The 23,190-nt window shown below is 40.9% G+C and overlaps 1 protein-coding gene across 5 annotated transcripts in view; it reads left to right on the top strand.

Annotated features, from left to right (window-relative positions):
• Positions 1-23,190, top strand: part of fhod3b (formin homology 2 domain containing 3b) — a 591,169-nt gene that overhangs the window by 41,728 nt on the left and 526,251 nt on the right. For all 5 annotated transcript variants that reach the window (XM_063069714.1, XM_063069715.1, XM_063069713.1 and 2 more), the window contains exon 3: positions 14,610-14,674. In XM_063069714.1, coding sequence (XP_062925784.1) covers positions 14,610-14,674 — 65 coding nt within the window. The remainder of the gene's footprint in view (positions 1-14,609; positions 14,675-23,190) is intronic.

The raw sequence follows: 23,190 nt of genomic DNA, 5'->3' as shown, positions 1-23,190 counted from the left end.
GACTTGCAGTACTCCAAAGACTACATTGTTCACCCGGCATTTGACGTACCACAGGCTCTCTCTCTCTCTCCCTAATAAAGGAGAAAGAGTTGCCTCTGTTCAACAGTGAGGGTGGATACATAACAAGCAACTCGCTGGTTAAAATTCCGTTGCGTCGCCTTTTCCGTGCCTAAAGATTTTGGGTCTTAGGCCAAGCCCTTGGCGTGTTGAACAACGGCCAGTTGTGAAACCCAAGAACGGGTCCCATTCCCGCAAAGAACTGTAGTCAGCGTGTAACTCCAGGTCAGGATCTTCAAAAGAACCCTGAAAGGGAAAAATAGAGATATTAAAGATGGAAATAGAGCTGTTTACAAAGATGCAAGTAAAGGAGTTGCTGTTAGGTGCCATTAACCCTAATCTCCACCTCCACCTTGTGGAGAAGAGTCCGGACCAGTTGGTCCTCGTGTCGACTAGAAAAGTAGTATTCTAGTCACATCTGCCCAGACTGATCTCCAGTCTGACGTAAGGGCTTCGGGTGACATAGAGCATATTCAGATGGGAATTCTATCCATTCTCTTCATGCCATTTGAATATCTTTGAGAGCAGTGGGAGCAGGGGGAAAACTGACTAATATTTAAGCAGACAATTAAAAGTCAACTCTTCCTTTACCAAATTATTCACATGGAAATGTTCATCCTGTAAATGATTGTCTCAACCCCAGCTGTCTGCCAGACCTCTTTCACTGATACATAGACTCTATTAAACAAAGGCGAAACACAGCATTTGTCTGAAAACCCATTGCTAAAGTAGAAGAGTAGGAAAGTGAGACTGTGTAGGATTACTTGTGTGCCCCTTTTATATCTAGCCCAGAAAAACTCCAATTGTAGTCTCTCCCATGCAGAGAAAATACTAAAATAAACATACTTTAGAGCTGTGAATGTTCGCCTAATGTGATAGGAGAGAAAGTTAAGGTGACTGATTAATTGTCTGAGCTAACTGATGAAAAAATTCGCTGAAATCCGTACAATGTGAGTACTGGGGATGAGTAACACTTTCTTTTTGACGTGAAATCATTTATGTTGATATTCTGCTGTAGATGTTTGATTGCTGATGGATAGTTAGCTGTGGTAAAGATCAGATCTTAAATGATTGCTTCGAGCTAGCACTCTTGTGCTTTGAAGCCATTAAGGTGGGAGCAGGTATTTGACAGGCTTTATTTGGGCAGAGGTGAGTAGAAAAATGTAAAGAGTGGGAGTAGATTCTCTGGGTCTTGATCTCTTCAGGAATCATAACATATGTGGAGCACTGCGAAATACATCCCTAGATTGCTTTATTTTTAATTAACACTTTATTGTTGTTGATGAGACCAGTAGTAGTATTACTGGTGGTGCTGATATTGTAACTCTGACTTCTGTCATGGAATAAAGCTATTCTTGAAGCTATCCCTGAAATTTCTCTCCACTTGTATCTTGAGACAACACCTGCACAATCACTATCAGCACAGCTGCACCACAAAGCTGTGTGCTTAGCCCTCTACTCACTTTATACTTATGACTGAGGCTAAGTACAGCTCCAATGCTATATTCCAGTTTGCTGACGACACCACTGTTTGTTGGCAGGATCAAAGGTGGTGATGATTCGGTATGTAGGATGGGGATGAAAATCTGGTTGAACGGTGCCACCACAACCTCTTTCTCGATGTCAGCGAAACAGAAGAGCTAATCATTAACCGCAGGAGGAAGAAAAAATGGAGGTCTGTGAGTCAGTCCTCATCAGGGGATTGGAGGAGGAGAGGGTCAATAGATGTAAATTGCTTGGTGCTATTATTTCAGAGGGCCTGTCCTGGGACCAGCCGGTAACTACCATTAAAGAAGGCATGGCAGAACCTCTACTTAAAATTTTCGCGGATTCAGCATGTCATTTAAAACTTTGACATACTTCTAGAGATGCTCAGTGGAGAATATCCTGAGACTGGTTGCATTAAGGCCTGGTGTGGAAACAGCACAATCCATCGCAGGCCGAGCCTGCCCCACCGTTGAGCACATCTACACCAGCTACCACAAGAAAGCAGCATCCATCATCAAGGACCCCCACTATCGAGGCCATTCTCTCGTCTCATTGCTGCCATTGGGAAGGAGGGACAGGAGCTTTGGGTCCCACACCACCAGGTTCAGGAAATTATTACCCTTCAACCATCAGGCTCCTGAACCAGAGTGAATAATTTCACTCAGTTCTCTACTGAATTGATTCCACAAGCCCTGGACTCACTATCAAGGACTCCACAACTCCTGTTCTCAGTATTCATGTGTTATTATTATTTGTTTTCGTTGTCTTTCACACATTGGTTGTTGGTCAGTCTTTGTGTGTAGTTTTTTTTCCATTGATTCTATTTTATTTGTGTACTAAGCTGAATGCCCCGAAGAAAATGAATCTCAGGGTAGCAGAGTAAAGTGACATATACATATATTGATAATAAATTCATTTTCAACTTTGAGACGTGGGTGTTTATCCTCCAATTTTGGGTACACTGAAACTCATAACAGCAGTAGGGACAAAAATGAAAAAGAGAGTAACTGAAGCGGGGTAATTCCCATTTGTTAACCTACACTGTCCGGTCACTTCTGATCGATAGACCAACACATGCATTCTTGACACTGAGCGACACAGTGGAAATGTGGTTGCCCTTCTGTCTTCTTTACAGCCATCTGCCAGGATTTCAAAATACTTTTAAACTCTACAAAATGCACATTTCAAGCAAGTGCATCAATTGGTTATGCGTACTTCACTTTAGGAAGCTGTATGTTTTAAATGTATTGGAGTCTGTAATGTACTCATGCAGACTCACCAACTCTTTCTGCGCTACATTGATGTTTGCATTGGTGCTGCTTCATGCACCCCTCGCCCACCACCCCTTAAGCCTCCACATCCAACGGCTTTTTCTGCAATCTCTGCCATCTTCAACAGAATCCCACAGAGAGACACATTCTGCTTTCCACAGGGATAACTCTCAGTGATCTCCTTGTCTGTTCATCTGTCTTTACTAGTCTCCCTTCTGGCATGCAATTCTGCAAGAGGCAGATATACTATACCTGACCATCCACCTCTGTTAAGGGCCTTAAACAGTCCTAACAGCAGAAGCAAAACTTCACAAATGAATCTGTTGAGGTTATCTACTGCATCTGGTGTTTCTGATGCAGTCTGCTCTGTGTTGGTGAGACCTGGCGTAAATTGCTGGACTATTTTGTCGATCATCTCCTCTCCATTTGCAAAAATCATAATTTCCTAGAGGCCAACATTTTAATTCCACTTCCTTTTCCCATTACGACATGTCAGTCCATGGCCGCCTCTTCTGCCACAATGAGGCTACTCTCAGCTTGGAGGAACAACACCTCGTATTCCATCTAGATAGCCTCCAACTCGATGGCAGGAACATCGATTTCTGCTTCCTGTAAGTTTTTTCCCTCCCCCTTCCATTTTCCTCTATTCCCCATTCTGGCCTTTTACCTCTTCTCCTCACATGCCTATCACCTCCCCAGAGCCCCTCCTTCCTCCCTTTCTCCTATGGTCCATTCTCTTCTCCTATCAGATTACTTATTCTCCAGCTATTTGTTTTCCACCTATCACCTTCCAGTTTATTACTTCATCCCCACCTACCTGTCTTCACCTATCACCTTCTAGCTCGTCCTCCTTCCCCTCCAGCACCTTTTTATTCTGGCATCTTTCCCCTTCCTTTGAAGTCCTGATGAAGGATCTTGGCTCGAAATGTTAACTCTTTATTCATTCCATAGATGCTGTCTGACCTACAGTGTTCCTCCAGTGTTTTACATGTGTTCCTTCTGAAATTTTTAAGACCTTTATTTTACTGAGCTGCTGTCCTGGATTCCTCCGGAGTAGGTTTTAGCTTCATTCCTGACCCACAGCTCTCTAGCCTTCACGATCATTTGTGTGTGGTACCATTCCACTGCTTATCCTAGTGTGGAATGTGGATTGGAAGTGATAGGTAACAGGGAGGTGTTAGGAAATTGTTGATTTTGCATATGCAATTTGCATATTGATTGTATCTTGCTGCCAGCCATCTGATTAAATCTCCTGATTTTGAGTATTCGGGTATTTTAAAGTGATTTTTTGCAAATTAAGTGAAAATTGGTCAAATAGGACAAACTAGCAGAGAGCTATCTGGTAATTATTTAAGAGTATTCATGACAATTTCTTTTATTCAATGTTTATGTCAGAACCAGACGCTTGAAACTGTACATATTAACTATGATAGTTCACTATCCATTGTAAATTATTATCTCCCATCCATCGTGTTAGTTCTGTTACATGTGGCAGGAAGAGACAGTGTCAGCTTCAAGGTTCAAAAGTAGCACTGGTGATCTTTAAAAACGCAAACATGAGGAAATCTCCAGATGCTGGAATTTCAAGCAACACATAAAAGTTGCTGGTGAACACAGCAGGCCAGGCAGCACTTATTGGAAGTGGTACAGTCGACGTTTTGGGCCGAGACCCTTGGTCAGGACTAACTGAAAGAAGAGCTAGTAAGAGATTTGAAAGTGGGAGGGGGAGGGGGAGATCCGAAATGATAGGAGAAGACAGGAGGGGGAAGGATGGAGCCAAGAGCTGGACAGTTGATTGGCAAAAGGGATATAAGAGGATCATGGGACAGGAGGCCTAGGGAGAAAGAAAAGGTGGGGGGGAGCCCAGAGGATGGGTAAGGGGTATAGTGAGAGGGACAGAGGGAGAAAAAGGAGAGAGAGAGAGAAAAAGAATGTGTGTGTGTGTATATAAATAAATATTGGATGGGGTACGAGGGGGATGTGGGGCATTAGCAGAAGTTAGAGAAGTCAATGTTCATGCCATCAAGTTGGAGGCTACCCAGACGGAATATAAGGTGTTGTTCCTCCAACCTGAGTGTGGCTTCACCTTTACAGTAGAGGAGGCCGTGGATAGACATGTCAGAATGGGAATGGGACCATCTCCCAGTGGCCACACATTTTAATTCCACGTCCCATCCCCATTCTGATATATCTATCCACGGCCTCCTCTACTGTAAAGATGAAGCCACACTCAGGTTAGAGGAACAACACCTTATATTCCGTCTGGGTAGCCTCCAACCTGATGGCGTGAACATTGACTTCTCTAGCTCCACTAATGCCACCCCCCCCCCGGTACCCCATCCGTTATTTATTTATTTATATACACACATTCTTTTTCTCTCTCTCCTTTTTCTCCCTCTGTCCCTCTCACTATACCCCTTGCCCATCCTCTGGGCTCCCTCCCCCCCTTTCTCCCTTGGCCTCCTGTCCCATGATCCTCTCATATCCCTTTTGCCAATCAACTGTCCAGCTCTTGGCTCCATCCCTCCCCCTCCCGTCTTCTCCTATCATTTTGGATCTCCCCCTCCCCCTCCCACTTTCAAATCTCTTACTAGCTCTTCTTTCAGTTCATCCTGACAAAGGGTCTCGGCCCGAAACGTCAACTGTACCTCTTCCAATAGATGTTGTCTGGCCTGCTGTGTTCACCAGCAACTTTTATGTGTGTTACTGGTGATCTTTAAATGATTTGTTAAGTAATATTTTAAAGCTCTTGGTCATTTAGAACATCCAGATGTGCATTGACTTTATTTTCTTATGGCAAGAGCTTGAAAATGTTGGTCTGGAGGCAACGAAGCATAGAGAAAAGGGGACAGTGGTAGAGAACATGAGATCTAAGAACTATGTAACATCGCTGGTTCAAGATGTCCAATCATTTGAAAGGGAAGACAATCCATTGACTGTGCAGACAAAGGGTGGATGAACACCCACAGTTAAAATGCCTCCTGGCCAGTTGCATATCCAATTTTTGCCAAAGCTGGAATAGGATCTTCAATTCATATATCCAGGTCCCTAATAAGCATTTGGTTCTGTTATTCTGTGGTTCGCATTTCATTTGGAAGATGAGTTCCTTTCTAGTTCATGAGAAATAGGATCTATTTTCTTAAGGACTGGTTGGGTTGCTTTTTCTTTTGCTCTCTGGAATTGGTGTTAGAGGGTATGAATACTCAAGTTTATTTTTGTTTTCATGCCAGACATAAGCTGCTGTCTGTCAGTGCCTCTAAGAGCTGATTAGTTAAGCATTTTCAGTAATCTCCTATTAACGTGTAGGATACATACATTGGCTGCACTGGAATTCATCCCTGCGTTGTTGGAGAGGGAGGGCAAGGGTCATTGCCATGGTGAAGACCGCCAGTAATGCCTGTGTTCCTTGTTTGCTTTTTAACCCTATGCAACATCCTAATCTTGTGGTGCTACTGGGCACTTATGAAATGAAAGCATAATTTATTCCACAATGGATTACAATGCCTGTGATTTATTAACTTTGGGAAGAGCAGCAAAATGGGAGAATTAAACTTTTTTTCTGGCGTGCTAGTGGCTGTAAGTACAGAGAGATTTGGAGGTGTAAATGGATAAAATGCCAGATCTTTATTCACTGATGGGAAGTCGGAGAATGCTGGCCCTTTGTACTCTAGCCGTCTTTTGGGGACTGTGTAGAATAATGGAGTCTCACTGCAATTGTTAGACCTGGACTTGGACTGTATTGTTGGTCTCTGTACCAAAGTTGGAACATAATTATCTTTAAAATCCATTTTTTTAACCATTTCCTTGTAAAATTTCAAATCAAAGCATGCCGGGTGTTCCATTAATCAAGGATTTCCTCATGAATACTGTGCTTTGTGGTACAGTTTTTACCTATTTGATTTGTGAGATGAGGATAGAATGACTTGGTGGACTGTAGACTTTGTAATTGAAGGATGAGGTGACCTGCAAATTGACGAATTTTCTGCAGTTTTTCCATTACCTGCAAATGTATTAAGGAAGATTCCCTCTGTTCTGCATGACTAGAGTTTGTTGAATTTACCATAATACTGCAATCCTTGTGGCTCACACACAAAATAATTTTGCTGAATCTGCTGTATAAACCACTGGGAAATGAACATCTCATGGCTCTTTTGCCAGGTATCAGCATCTCCACATCAACGCTCCCTCTGAGGCAATAACAGAACTGGTGTCATTTAGCAATCTAAGATCAGATTTCTATTGGGGTAGACTGAAGGTGTTACAGAATTACTCAAACAGTACTGAGTGTAGAAAAATCCTTTCCTGTTAAAGGTTATACATCAATGCTGGAAGCCATTTAACACCTGACTTCATATATATTACCAACACTGCTTCATTAACTGACAACTGACTTCAGCAAAGGTTAAAATGTATTGGTTCCTGAATGATCCCAATAGTTTATTTAACAGTGGCGTTGATTTGATAATTACAAGGATATTGTTTGAGTCCATTTGAAAATCTTCATCTGTTGTAATCAGGAACGTTTTTTATCCTCCAGGCTTTTCATGGGGTCCTTAAGAAGTGCTGTGGTCTGTTTCTCAGCCTGTGGTTGCTACTTGAAATAGAAACAAAGAAAAATCTATCTTTTGAGATCATATTCTAGTTTTAACTCTTTTACAAATATCTGGATAAACTACTAACAGACTCAGTATGTCGGGCAGCACTTTTTTTTAAGAGAAATAGTTGAAGTTTCATGTCCACAATCCTTAAGCATGACTCTCTCTTTAGATAGATGCTGCCTGTTCTGAACATTTCCAGCATTGCCTAGTTATTTATTTCAGATTCAAGCTACATGTTAAAGGATTTCGAAGTACATTTATTATCAAGGAATGTATAAATTATACAACCTTAAGATTTGTTTGCTTACGGTCAGCCACAAAGCAAGAAACCCAAAATAACACAATTTTAAAAACATAAAGACTAACATCTGATGTGCAGAGAATGGGGGAAAAATTTTTAAAAAACCATGCAAACATTAGAAGCAAGCAACAACATTCCTAACCAAAATGAGTTCTTGATACAAACCCTGGTGCAGCCTGGGCTAGGCCTAAAGCCTTTGTATCAGTCCATCATGTTAGTTGGGCACCGAGCACAGCAGATTCTCAGCATTTGCAGTTTATCTTTCTATCATAAGGTATATACTACTTACCTATATCGTAATCTGACTAGTATATACTAATATTGCAAAAGATTGGATACAGAGAAAATTTAAAGAAAATATGAAGCATCCATGCCAGAATCACAGAACAATCTAGAAGTGGAATTGAGGGGAAGTGGAAGACTGGAGTAAATTTTAATAAAACATCTATTCAAGGAAGGATTTTTAATAGTACTTTCTTTTGTTCCTTGGCATTATGTCACAGGAATCCATTCTGAATGTACCGATGATCTGGGTCTAAATCTAAAGGAGTAGTGTATAAATAATTCCACTCTTGGAGAATTAATATATAATTCTGTCAGAGAAAGCTGCAAAGATATATTGATGAAGCTGGGCAGAACCCCAGGAAGTTGGGTACTTTTGTGTCAGTGAAATGTGGCGATGCATTATTTCCAAAAAAATAATAAACATGAGAAAGTATTCCGATCCTGGAAATCCAAAGCAACATACACAGAATGTTAGGGGAACTCAAGGTCAGGCAGCATCCATGGAAGTGAATAAACAGTCAACATTTCAGACCTCCTTCAGGACTGTCAAACTGCCAAGGAACATTTCCATGAAATGTTGATTTTTATTTTGTTATTGTGGAAATAACGTGGAACCACAGCGAATCGGGGTGTTTAGATGAACGTTTGAGAAAGCAAATGCGATATGGAAAGAATATATTGAAGCAAATGCTTGTTCAGACCCAAATCTGTGCACTTTGCAGCTTTTGGACATAATGTTGTAAGAAGGATATTAAGGCAATGACTTGTACATGAATATAAATAGGAAGAAGTGAAAAGAGCCCCAGTTGAAACATAGGTGATAATGTGATAATTGAATAAAACAGGTAAAATTGCAGAGATGGGATTAAGATAAACAATGTTTGATTAATTGAAGATCAAGAACAAGAGAAACAAGTTCAAATAGAGGAACTTATCAGATCTAAAGGGTTCCAATATACTGTGAAGTTCAGACAGCAACTTTGATTTCATTTTGTGTTGAGCATTGATGGGAAACCAATTTATACAAAGACTGCTACTTTGTGTTAATATATCCTGCTATTATATTTACATAGAATAGTACAGCACAGTACAGGCCCTTCGGCCCACAGTGTTGTGCCGACCCTCAAACCCTGCCTCCCATATAAGCCCCCACCTTAGATTCCTCCATATACCTGTCTAGTAGTCTCTTAAACTTCACTAGTGTATCTGCCTCCACCACTGACTCGGGCAGTGCATTCCACGCACCAGCCACTCTCTGAGTGAAAAACCTTCCTCTAATATCCCTCTTGAACTTCCCACCACTTACCTTAAAGCCATTTCCTCTTGTATTGAGCAGTGGTGCCCTGGGGAAGAGGCGCTGGCTAACGCTCTATCTATTCCTCTTATTATCTTGTACACCTCTATCATGTCTCCTCTCATCCTTCTTCTCTCCAAAGAGTAATGCCCTAGCTCCCTTAATCTCTGATCATAATGCATACTTTCTAAACCAGGTAGCATCCTGGTAAATCTCTTCTGTACCCTTCCCAATGCTTCCACATCCTTTCTATAGTGAGGCGACCAGAACTGGACACAGTACTCCAAGTGTGGCCTAACCAGAGTTTTATAGAGCTGCATCATTACATCGCGACTCTTAAACTCTATCCCTCGACTTATGAGAGTTAACACCCCATAAGCTTTCTTAACTACCCTATCCACCTGTGAGGCAACTTTCAGGGATCTGTGGACATGTACCCTGAGATCCCTCTGCTCCTCCACACTACCAAGTACTCTGCATTGGAGTTTGTCCTTCCAAAGTGTACCACCTCACACTTCTCCGGGTTGAACTCTATCTGCCACTTCTCAGCCCACTTCTGCATCCTATCAATTTCTCTCTGCAATCTTTGACAATCCTCTACACTATCTACAACACCACCAACCTTTTCTTTAGCCGTAGAAAGTATTGTTTTCATCTCTCTGGTTTGGGTTAGTTGTAGTGAATCGTGTTCTTGACTATCTTGCTGGATTGCTAGAATCCAAAGCATTCCTTGTGTTATAGAAGTGCAGTCAGTGCTGTGCCACAAGAAATAATCTTTAATTCTAATTAGCCTATGTACTTGTCAGTATTTTAAAAACTAACTTCCTGCTGGCCCTCCACAGGCAAATGTCTGTGCCTGTATTTGTGGTCCAATTTATAACTGTAAAAGGATGTGGTAACAATTGAGAGAATGCAGAGATTTAACAGGCTGTTAGCTAGAATGAAGGGATATAGCTGTAAGGAGATTGGATATGGTGGATTTATTCTTGATAAAATGCAGGAGGCTTGGGGGGGGGGGTTAATTTATCAAAGTTTATAACATTGAGGGATATGGTTTCACCTAGAGCAGGGTAGTCCAGAACTAGAAGGAACAGATTTAAAATAGGAGAGGAGATATTTGTAGATTGTTTTTCCACATAGAGGCTGGTGCCAGAAGAACTGATGGAGGCAGACACAATTAGAATCAGAATCAGATTTAATATCACTGGCATATGTCGTGAAATTTGTTGGTATGCAGCAGTAGTACATAATAAAAGCTGTAAATTACAGTATGAGCTATATATACATTTGTATATTTAGAAAGTTAAATTAGTACTGCAAAAAAAGGGGGAAAGTAGTGAGTTAGTGTTCATGGGTTCAACGTTCATTCAGAAATCTGATGTCAGAGGGAAGGAGCTATTCCTAAATTTTGTGTGTGTGTGTGTGTGTCTGTTTGTCTGTCTGTCTGTCTGTAGGCTCCTGTATCACCTCCCTGTTAGAAGAGGTCATGTCCTCGGTGACGGGGTCCTTGATGATGGATATGTCTTTTTGAGACATTGCTTTCTGAAGATACCCTGGACTGGATGCTGGGAAGGCTAGTGCCCATGATGGAGCTGACCTGAGTTCACAAATTTCTGCAGCTTATTTTCATCCTGTGCAGTGTTTTCCCTCCGCCCCTCCCCCGTACCAGACGGTGATGCAGCCAATTAGAATGCTCTCCATGGTACATCTGCAGAAAGTTGCGAATATCTTTGATATAAAGAACTCCTCATGAAATATAACCTCTACTGTGCCTTCCTTGTCACTGCATCAATGTGTTGGGCCCAGGATTGATCCTCAGAGATGTTGACACCTAAGAACTTGAAATTGCTCACCTTTTACACTTCTGATGCCTCGATGAGGACTGGTGTGTGTTCCCTTATCTTGCCCTCTCTGAAGTCCACAATCAATTCTTTGGTCTTACTGACGTTCAGTGCAAGGCTGTTGCTGCGACACCACTCAACCAGCTGATATATCTCACGTCCTGTACACCTTCTCGTTACCGACTGAAACTCTGCCAACAGTAGTTGTGCCATCAGCAAATTTATAGGTGGTATTTGAGCTGTACTTAGCCACACAGTCACGGGTGTGGAGATTATATTGTTTAAAGGATATTAGGACAAGTAGATGGCTAGGAAAAGAGTGGAAAAGTGCAGGCCAGATGTAAGCAAATGGGATGACAGTTAAGTGAGCATCATAGCCTGCCTGGAGGAGATGGGCTTCCAGTTTTAAAATAATTTTTTACACTGTGAACCCTTTTAACGTAAATGTTTTGCGTAAGCTAGTGCCCAATATGCCAATAATAAGAACAGAGAATAAGTGGGCATTCTTTCCCTTGTTCATCAATTTCCACAAGGCTTAATCTGTGGTAGGATGCAAATAACCAGTGAACAATATACAGGTTTTAAAACAGATTTGCATGGCTAGGCCATGTTGCCATTCGAGGACTGGTGCTAGTAAGTCATTTCCTTACTGTCTGCCATCCCTCTGTCTCATGTGCAAGAGGGATATTGGCAAGGAATAACAAAACCTTGGCCTGAGGTTGTGCAACTGCAGAGATGTTAGTAGTTAATCTACATGCTTCAGGTGACTAAGCTGTACTTGAGATCATAGAGCAGAACTAATGGGTAAAGCATACCAGCTGAGAAGGGGGGGGGGGGCGTGATTAAAATGTCCTGAAGAGTGATGGACCTATGGTGTGGAATTGGGAAGAATAGTACAGAAACTAATTTGTGTAGCCCTCCAAGAAGTGGATTTTAGGATAAATGTGTCCGTGGTACATGGATACAAGAAAAAGGTAATGCCATGTCTTTTAAGTTGAGGGATTGGGTATAAATGTAGTTTAATTCCACGATTTCCAGTGTCGCCCTAGGTGCTATCTCTTGAAGATGTGGAGAGAAGGATATGCTTGAGTGCAAATCTAAACATGACAAGTAGTTTTATTAAAGTACATATTTGACACCTTTGTGCTTGTACTCTATCCTTTCTCAACTCCTTTGTTCCTTGAAGCCATCCATGTAAAAGTTGCACTTAGATGGCATGTTCCTTTTACATTTTTGTGTAAACGTGTTGCCATAGCAAAAGCTTTAGTTAATGGCAAAGTTGTGTAAACATTCTTAGCTCCCTTTTGCAATGATGGATGATATGTAATACTGCCCAGTGTACAAGGAATACTTGCAAATCTGGGATCTTAGTGTAATTATAAGCTTGGTAGTATAAAAACAGAAGCACATTGTTCCTTCACAGGTGAAATTGAGAAGTATAGATAGCTGGAAGTGATTGTAGACCAGAGACGTGATTGAGAGGTTTTGAGATAAACTACTGGAGTGGAACCAATTTATCTCTGAACTCTTGAGATCGGATTACACCCATCGATCTTTAGGCTCCGCACCTGATCCAATCACCGCTAGCCAGTTATTTGCAGCTGCATTATGTACCACTCCATGGCCCTCCAGCCTGTTAAATTTTGCAGGACTGACCCCAAGGCCCAGTTGGTGTTGATCAGATGTGAGTAGGTGTTTGTATAACTGACTCTGTGCTTGCATGCACCGATGACAGCAATTTATTTCAAAGGTGATTTGACATGGAAACCATGGGTAGCATTTCTCACTTGTGCAATTTCTTGGATTGGAGGGGGGGGGGGGTTGACCTTTTAACCATGTCCCAAAAAAGAGCTGCGAGGCATCACCTTGTTCTCCATTTTAATCATGTTTGAGGAAGGAGTGTGAATAATTTTAATTAAGAAATTTAATATATCTTCTGGACTATTTCACCTTTCATTTGTATGCTCAAAACATCAGCCAAGAAGGTACTGTTACTTCAGGCAAACAATTACATGAACAATGTTAAGTAATTTCACCTACCATAACCCTCAGCTCACTAGTCTCAACCGGAGAGAAGTAAGAGTTTCTCCCGGCTCAAACAGTTGTGCCAAAATCTTGGCTGACTTGGATCTTTTGAAGGCTTGGAAGATTCCTTTTGCCAATAGTAGAGCAGGTGTAACTATTTCTCTACAAATCGGAAGATGGTCAGGTGGGCCACTCAGCCAATTCAGTGAATCAGGACATGGAGTCAACTCATCTGTCATTATGACTGCTGTTTTAAGATACGAACATTCAAGACACTGTGTTTAATGTGTTTGCACTCTAACAGGTAAATGGACTTAATTCCATCCTTGAATTGTCGTGCACAGTTGAGCAAATTATTATTCAGGGACACGTGTCTGCCTCTATGCGTGTGTGCTTGCCCCTATCTGTCTTTCTCTCTGTCTCTCTGTCCCCCTCCTCACCCTCTCCATCTCTCTGCCCGTCTGTCTGTCTGTCGCTCTTCACCCTCCACCCTCCCGTCTCTGTCTCTTTGTCCCTTCCAAAAACAGTGAGTCAGGGTTCATGGACCATTCAGAAATCTGATGGCAAAGGGGAAGAAACTGTTCCTAAAACATGAAGTATGTGTCTTCAGGCTCCTCCTTGGTGGTAATAGTGAGAAGAGGGTATGCCCTGGATGGACAGAGTCCTAAATGATGGTGCAGATCCTTGGTGATAGCTGCCACCTTTTAAAGAAGGCCTCTGGTGTGGAGGCTAGTGTCTTTGATGGAGCTAGCGAAGTCTACACTCCTCTGCAGTTTTTACTGTTATCATCACACTGTTGTTTTGTTTGTTCTGGGCCTAAATAGCAGGTTATTTATGATTATACTTTTACCATTGCCTGTAATATGGGACCCTGGTCAGACCCCACTTGGAGGACTGTGCTCGGTTCTGGTCGCCTCACTACAGGAAGGATGTGGAAACCATAGAAAGCGTGCAGAGGTGATTTACAAGGATGTTACCTGGATTGGGGAGCATGCCTTATGAGAATAGGTTGAATGAACTCTGCCTTTTCTCCTTGGAGCAACGGAGGATGAGAGGTGACCTGATAGAGGTGTATAAGATGATGACAGGCATTGATTGTGTGGATAGGCAGAGGCTTTTTCCCAGGACTGAAATGGTGGCCACAAGAGGACACAGGTTTAAGGTGCTGGGGAGTAGGTACAGAGGAGATGTCGGGGGTAAGTTTTTTACTCAGAGAGTGGTGAGTGCGTGGAATGGGCTGCCGGCAACGGTGGTGGAGACGGATATGATAGGGTCTTTTAAGAGACTTTTAGATAGGTTCATGGAGCTTAGTAAAATAGAGGGCTGTAGGTAAGCCTAGTAATTTCTAAGGTAGGGACATGTTTGGCACAACTGTGTTTTCTGTGTTTCAATGTACAGTAGTAGTTTACTTTTCCAGCTATTTTCATCCTAATTATTTTTTATTTGCAGGAGGGGAAAGAAACACAGCATGATCCTGCGCACACAGCTCTCAGTTAGAGTCCATGCCTGTATTGGTAAGTCAGTCTCTTTTTTTTTTGGTAATGTGAGTGGATTTCTGTCGAGAATGTTATCACTTCAGTCAGTTTCCATTCCGTGGTCAGTGGAATGCATCAAGTGGAGTTGATTTTGGTCTAATACTGGTGAAGATTTACTGGTATGTATAGCCATCATTCTCACTGTGTATTTAAGAGGAATTGCATTATTTGTGTTGATGTTCTAGTCAAAGGACAAACACAGTGCATGAATAACTATTTTGGGGTAAATTTTCTACTTGTCATTAACTGAATGCTTGCCTGGCATGGCACAAAGTCTTCTGATCTACAACACTGAGAATAAGCAATATTGCCAAGACTAGTCTGTTATTAGTGCTGAGGGCATTGAGCAAATGCAATAATATGCCTTGGTCTGGTGACACATTAAAATGCCATTATCACTACTGTCCATCTCATCACTGCACCCTTCTGTTTTCAGGTTGGTCACTTTCTCTGTTCATTGCATTTGACTGCTCCACCAGTCATGTAGAACCAACTGTAGGTCTTTTGGCAATGTTTTTGATGTACCATAGACTTCAAGAGTTTTGTTTTGAAATGTTTGCGTGAAATAGTGTAAATGGGAATATGTTAATGCAGCTGCAGTTCTGCTCTACTTTCTCGACTTGGGAGCAGGTATCTTTAATATTAGTTTTGATATCAGATGTAACTAATGGATAGAAAAATAATATTAAAGGAAACGCTAAGTGAGAAGAGATTGTAAAACCATAATCTCTCCAGAAGAAGATTGAATGAGAACCTCCTTGATGTATATGTGGAAATATACGATAAAATTTAGGTAAATTTGACATGCTGTACGATCTGTAGAAACAAACTTTGGATCAAATTCAGAGTAAGGGTTGGTGCTAGTTCAATTAAAAGTGATTTCTACTGTAGTTTCATGAAAGATTAAGTGTTGGATGACTGACCAGTTTCAGGGAGGGGTGTTGTTTCTTATAGTAAGTGGATGATATTTGTATTTGATGCTGGAAAGTGTAACTTTGTCAGCTTGTCTTGGAATGGGGAAAAATTGTAAGTGGTCTGGAAGGAAAGAAAACTTCAAGATGTAGCATAGTTAATACATTTTATAGGACTATTATAGCAATTGTGAGAGTATGAAATGTTCATTTACTATCCCCACAGCTTGTATTTGTTGCTCACTCTACAAGGGAGTAATTGGCCTTGCTGCTTAGCCTTGAGCCTAGGTTATTTTTTGCTTCAATGAAGATAACCAGCTACCCATTGCCCCAGGCTATTTCTGAGTTTTCATTTTTATATTGCAGTTACGTGACTTGATGATTTCATTTTACTATTTTCTCTCTACATTGCCTAGAAATTTTAATTTTTTCAAGTTAAACGTTTTAGCAGTTTGACTTTTTGAGATATAATTCCCAGTGCATATTTGCACAGCACCAGCTTGGTATTTACTTGAGTGCGTAAACCTGCAAAGCTTTGTGGCTTATTAATGCATTGAGACTATTTTTAAAACACAGGTGTAATTTACATAATGTACATTTTGGGAATTTGCAGACATGAACTTGAAAGACTGTGCCTTTGAGGGAAAGGTGCCTCATTCTGTAGAGCAGAAATTTTGTTTGAATTTCATGTACTCATTGGGAATTTCTCTATTTTGTGCCTTGCCAAAGGGAAACCTCCTGATGCACCTCATTATCATGTGGGAAAATTTCAGAGGAGTTATACCTATAAATTTTTGTTCAAGGTCCCTGTTTTGGCTTAAAAATGTTTTAACAATTGGCTGAACTGCAGGCTAATTTGAATTGCAAAGTTATAAATAATACTTTCTTTTTCAGACTTGCTGATGGAACAGAATTTTGCATCAGTGAGCTTGATTAACATCTGTCCAGGTTTTTGAGCTTCAATTCCCTGATTATTTTTTTATTACTTTTCCATTTATAATATATGCATTCAACTTTGCAATGCAAGGAACCTTGAGTAGTGAGAAACTGCAACTGACTGGGGTGTGGAGTTTGGGACCAGGTAACTAATAACTCCAGTTCCTTTTGGACAAATTAAAGGTGACACCTAACAGGCATCAGTGCATAGAGCTGCCAAATCATGATGTACAATATGGATAGATTGTTTTGGGGATGGTTAACTGCTTCAGGTCTTTTTAACAAAATAAATGATAGTGATTGAAGAGGTTAAGTTCTCATTTGAAAGTCATAGATATTGTTTGAGCTAATGCCTTTTATGAATTGCCCTTTCAAGCCTACTTGTGATAAGCAAAGCGATAGATGAATTTTGTATAACGAAATATCCTAATATTTGACGAATAAACAGTTTTCTTAGGCTTCCAGCCCAGTACAGGTATGAATTTTAATTGACGTTTGGATGACAAATTGTACCACTTTCATCATGAAGATGGCAGAGATTGTCATTGAAACATGAGTTAAAATTGATACCTGTACCTGGCTGGAAGCTGAAGAAGAACTTACTCATCATATACACCAGATCCTGTTCTATCCTAAAATTTGATTAGGAAGTTGGAAATAATATTGTGCTAAATTTGAAACTGCACATTTTCCTTTTTCTCCTCAATCCCTTAGATTATATTTGTTTAATTCCAGAGTCAAAAAGTTAAAAGTATAACCTGCTCTCTAGCGACATTTTCCAATGCTGAACACGTGCTGTTATAAACAGCTGCCCTTTCACTCTCAATGCAATCAGGTTTAATGACACAGTTTATGAAAGGGTTCCCACCAGAACAGGCACCGGCATGTCACTGAACCTAAACACAGGAATTATAAAGATTGGCTTCACTTTTGCTTGTACTCCCAGGTTGTAATTTCTAATTCTGCCAATCAGATTTTTCATATTGTATGATCAGCAGAGCTGTGTGCAGTTGCCCTGAGCAATTTGCACCTATTAGAAAATGCTAATCTGATGGAATAAAGAGTTGTTTAGGCAGATGAGCATTTTGCTGTTCTTCCTCTAAATGAAGGAAAGAATTATGTTGGAGAAAAGTGTGTAAAAAAAAACTTGTCATTGGTTTTTGTGATTTGAAGTGAGAGAATCTATTGAAGAATTATGGATTTTAATATGAATGAATTCCCCATCTAACTGTTACATGGCCTGTCACAGAGGCATTAGAAGTGGGTGAAACTCTTCAATATTTAGTAGCTAAGGATAAATGTTGAATGGACAAAACCTTGTGTTGATGTCTGGGCATTGAAGAGGTAGTAATTAATTTTATGAAGTCTGATCAGGATTGTGGTTCCAGAGCAGAACTGAAATAAAAAGTTTCAAGACTGTTCTTCAGAAATATCTTCACTGGATTTATTGGGAAGGTGACTCGAGGACAGTGCTATCTATAATAGAAAATTTGGACTTCCCTGGAAGGATAAGTTTGATATCTCAAGAGAAAGTGAGAGGGAGATGCAGTCACTCAGAAAAGTTAAGTAAATGATATTCAAGAAATAAATATTCCCTCCAAGTTGCAGGTGGCATAAAATATATTGGGCTTGAGTTGAGTTACGGATGTTAAGTGGTTCTCACTATAACTGACTTTTCTGTTCCTTGATTTGGTGTATCCATTACAGTTCTAGCCAGCAGACTGCCTTGGATGCCAGGTGAAATGATATGCCAAGTTTCCAGATAAGTGTTTCATTGTGAAAATTCAAGCAATATTTTTACAGTCAAATAATATTTAAATCACAGGATATACGCAACAGAGCCTCAAACTGAGTAACTAAATTAATTTAATTTGAAATTAAGCAACACTAGATGCCGAAGGAACTCAGCATGTCAAGTATCATCCTTGGAGTGAAATGGACAGCCAATATTTCAGGTTGAGAACCTTCATCTGGGCTTTCATTTTGTGTGTTGTTCTAGATCTGCTTTCTTGTGCATCTCCCCCAACATGAAGTTAAGACTTTATAGTGTGTGACTTTAAAGGATTGCTATTTATTTGGAACGCAAGGGGTGTGGAAACATTTGCATTCCAATATATCAATTAGCAGAATGAAATGATGCTGGAAATCAGAGTTTGTTTTGAAATGCATATCTAAACCCAAGCTAATTACTTGGAATCTCGTGTACTGGTAATTGTGATTCCTTCTGTCGGACATTGCTCTTCCAAATATCTATACGAGTCCACAATACTGCTCACATGGTGCTTATCTGCAAATTTTAATAAAATATAAAATGCAGGCAACTGGCTATGAGTTATTTAAGCTAATCTTTTAATGCATAATAGACTATTTTGAGTTTTTCAAAATGCTTGATTTTATGAAATCTGATCTTTTATAATGACCATTTAACAAAAATAGTTTTCCAAATTATCTTTTCACTTTTTGGCTGTATAATTGGCATGCAGCTAGTCTTTCATTAAACCTAAGGCAAGGATAAGGAATTACATCTCAGCTAACACTGTGACTTGCTCAATTCTTGAGTCATAAACTGTCAGTAAGCACTGGCAGAAATTGAATATAGTCATCACAAAGTAACAGTTTCACAGTGGCATGTCTGTGGAATGATGGAAAGGGCTATCACCACTAAATCCATTTCCAGTTCAAGAGTCACGAAATGTCCTGTGAAAAGAATTTGGGATGATCTTTTTAAACCAGGCGTTTAAAATTAGGGTCTTGGTCGCACATTAAACTCTAGCTCTACGAGGACCCTGAGTGCACCATATTTCTCAGTTGTTGATGGTGTTGGGCTGAAGGGTTTAAATCGAGTTGCGACCAATACTTTACACATTTTGCATCAGAAATAATGAATTTTGAATGGAAAATCGCTTTAGCGTTCAAGTGGGAACATGTGGATGTGGTTAGCGTTCTAGTTCAACAACATCTGACTTTAAATTTTTTTTTGCAAGTACCTGGAGGATTTGAGGATGACGGCTGCTGCTTTTAAACCTATGCTGGTAAAATGCGAGGGGGCACCATGGATTATTGTACAGCTTCTGATGTCTGGCAAAAATGATTGGTTAGAAAGACATTGTATGATCAAAACACTTCCTGTTTTCACTTCACACAACATCAATATCAAGTCTCTTAAATGCAATCCATTGTTCTTCAATGGCCTTTGCCTTTAGGGCTCCTTTGAAGAGCCAGATGCAAACCTACATCTCCTGGAAGAATTAGGTATTAGAGATCAGAAAGGTGACTGTTTAACATGCAGTAAATGACTTAACAGAAATGGCAGAGGTTGGACCATTGGGGGGGGGGGGGGGATAATGGCAACCAGCATTGCCCTATTTGAGATTTTTGAAATTGCTTTGATTGCTTGAAATAGCCCACTGTGAAGCATTGCTGCAGGAAGCTGGTGAGAGATGATGTGCCTCATTTGCGTTGTAGCAGCTGCTTATGTCCAAGGAATTGTAAATCCTTTTGTTCTTTTTACAAAATAAAGCTTATAAAAACAGATGTGGCAGATCTGATTTATTGATCATGAAGTGGTCAAGCTGCCCAGAGGAAGAGAAGGACGATAACACTGTGTGTGTGTGTGTGTGTGTGTGTGTCTGTGTGTGTGTGTGTGTGTCTGTGTCTCCCTCAAGGACTTTCAGCACCAAATTGGATTTTTTTTTCCCTCTTGGGACCAGTAGCAATGTAAGTGTGGTTCTCGACACTACATGTGTTTATTTGTCCTTGGCTTTTTTGAGTAATTTTAATCTGTTTGTGACTAGCGCTGGTGGGAATTCACTGTCTATTGTTTGTTTTTCAATCTTTTGTTTATAGTTTTGTGTAGACATAAACAGGTTAGCATTAGCTGCAATCAAAGTGATTAATCCTAATGGATGAAAAATTGGGAGATGTGGAAGGGGGGTGAGAACTGGCATTCTGTTAAATTCACAATATGTCTTGGGGATTTGGGTAACCTTCCCCTACTGATCAGTGTGCCATAGCAAAAGTCTAAGGGTTAGAAGAATATTTTGGCGAAGAAAGCAACATGGAACATGTATATTTTTGGGGTAGTGAATGTGATACTGAAATTGGAAAATGCACAAAGAGCTAGTTTGTGATAGGAAGGTCGATGTATTGGTGTTTATTTTAAAATTTGCATGAAGTCCTGCGGAATCTGAAGTAAAATTCATTGTATTTAAAGAATTATTTTCATTTGAGGGGAGAGGGTTCATTGAAGAAGATAATGAACCATAAATCTCCAGTGTTTTTAAAAAAAACCCATCAGGCTCTGGCATTATAACTCAAAGTTAACCACCTTGCCAAGCTTTTCTGCTCAGTTGTACAATCTACTCAGAGAAACATACACAGATTGACCAGCATGCAGATTGTGTCCATTCCAACCAGGGACTCAACTCACTGGGGAGTAAAGAACACCTAGCCTATTCATGAAATGGCTGCAGAACAGGAGGAAGTAATGGAGGGATTGTCTACTGAGTCTCTGTGGGTGGAAGTTAGAAACAAGAAGAAGTCAATAACTCTACTGCGTGTTTTTTATAGACCACCCAATACTAACAGAGACATCGAGGAGCAGATAGGAAGACAGATTCTGGGAAGGTGTAATACTAACAGGGTTGTCATAGTGGGAGATTTTAATTTCCCAAAAATTGATTGGCATCTTCCTAGGGCAGGGGGTTTAGATGGGGTGGAGTTTGTTAGGTGTGTTCAGCAAGGCTTCCTGACACAACATGTAGATAAGCCTACAAGAGGGGAGGCTGTACTATGGAAAAGGATCTTGGCAATTGTAGGGGTGACTTACAATGGATTGGAAAGTTTGAGCATATAGGCATTAAGAAAGAGGATGTGCTGGAGTTCTTGGAAAGCATCAAGTTGGATAAGTCACTGGGACCGGACGGGATGTACCCCAGGCTACTGTGGGAGGCGAGGGAGGAGATTGCTGAGCTTCTGGCAATGATCTTTGCATCATCAAAGGAGTTGGAAGAGGTTCCAGAGGATTGGAGGGTTGTAGATGTTTTTCCCTTATTCAAGAAAGGGAGTAGACATAGCCCAGGAGATTATAGACCTGTGAGTCTTGCTTCAATGGTTGGTAAATTGATGGAAAATATCTTGAGAGGCTGGATATATGAACATTTGGAGAGGCATAATATGATTAGGAATAGTCAGCATGGCTTTTTCAAAGGCAGGTTGTGTCTTACGAGCCTGATTGAATTTTTTGAGGATGTGACTAAACAGACTGATGAAGGTAGAGCAGTAGAAGCAATGTATATGGATTCAGCAAGGCATTTGATAAGGTACCCCATGCAAGACTTTATTGAGAAAGTAAGCAGGCATGGGATTCAAGGGGATTTTGCTTTGAGGATCCAGAACTGGCTTGCCCACAGACGGCAAAGAGTGATTGTAGATGGGTCATATTCTGCATGGAGGTCGGTGACCAGTGGTGTGCCTCAGGGATCTGTTCTGGAACCCCTACTCTTTGTGATTTTTATAAATGACATGGATGAGGAAGTGGAGGTATGGCTTAGTAAGTTTTCTGATGACACAAAGGTTGGGGTGTTGTGGATAGTGTGGAGGGCTGTCAGAGGGTTCAGTGGGACATCGACAGGATGCAAAACTGGGCTGAGAAGTGGCAGATGCAGTTAACCCAGATAAGTGGGAGTGGTTCATTTTGGGAGGTCAAATATGATGGCAGAATATAGTATTAATGGTAAGACTCTTGGCAGTGTGGAGGATCAGAAGGATCTTGGGGTCCGAGTCCATAGGACATGCAAAGCTGTTGCGCAGGTTAACTCTGTGGTTAAGAAGGCATACAGTGCATTGGCTGTCATCAACTGTGGGATTGAGCTTAGGAGCCGAGAGGTAATGATATGATTATGAAGGCACGTAGTCCTCTTTTATTGTCATTTAGTAATGCATGCATTAAGAAATGATACATTATTTCCTCCGGTGTGATATCACAAAACACAGGACAAACCAAGACTGAAAAAACTGACAGAACTACATAATTATAACATATAGTTACAAACAGTGTAACAATACCATAGCTTGATGAAGAAGTCCATGAGCACAGTAAAGTTCAAAGTTTCTCAAATGTCCCACATCTCACGCAGACGGGAGAAGGAAGAAAAACTCTCCCTGCCGTGGCGACCACAATCCAATTCTTGGTCATCCGAAATCTTTGAGCTCTGATCAGCTCTCTGACACCGAGTACTGAGCGCCATCTCTGTCCGAATGATTCGACCTCCCTCTCGGTGGCCAAAAGCAGGCAAGGCCGGGGATTTTGAGGCCTACCCTCTGAAAGATTCACGACCACACAGTAACGACAGCAGCGAATGGGCATTTCAGAAATTTCTCCAGATGTTCCTCTGTGCTTTCATGTCCATTCTCCATCAGTGCTGTAATGTTACAGCTATATAGGACTCTGGTCAGACCCCACTTGGAGTACTGTGCACAGTCCTGGTCACCTCACTACAGGAACGATGTGGAAACTATGGAAAGGGTGCAGAGGAGATTTACAAGGATGTTGCCTGGATTGGGGAGCATGCCTTTTGAGGATAGGTTGAGTGAGCTTGGTCTTTTCTCCTTGGAGCGACGGAGGATGAGAGGTGACCTGATAGAGGT

Source organism: Mobula hypostoma, chromosome 17 (assembly GCF_963921235.1).
Source record: "Mobula hypostoma chromosome 17, sMobHyp1.1, whole genome shotgun sequence".
NCBI lineage: Eukaryota > Metazoa > Chordata > Chondrichthyes > Myliobatiformes > Myliobatidae > Mobula > Mobula hypostoma.
Note: the sequence above shows the minus strand (reverse complement) of the source record. Positions and strands in the feature narration are given on the sequence as shown.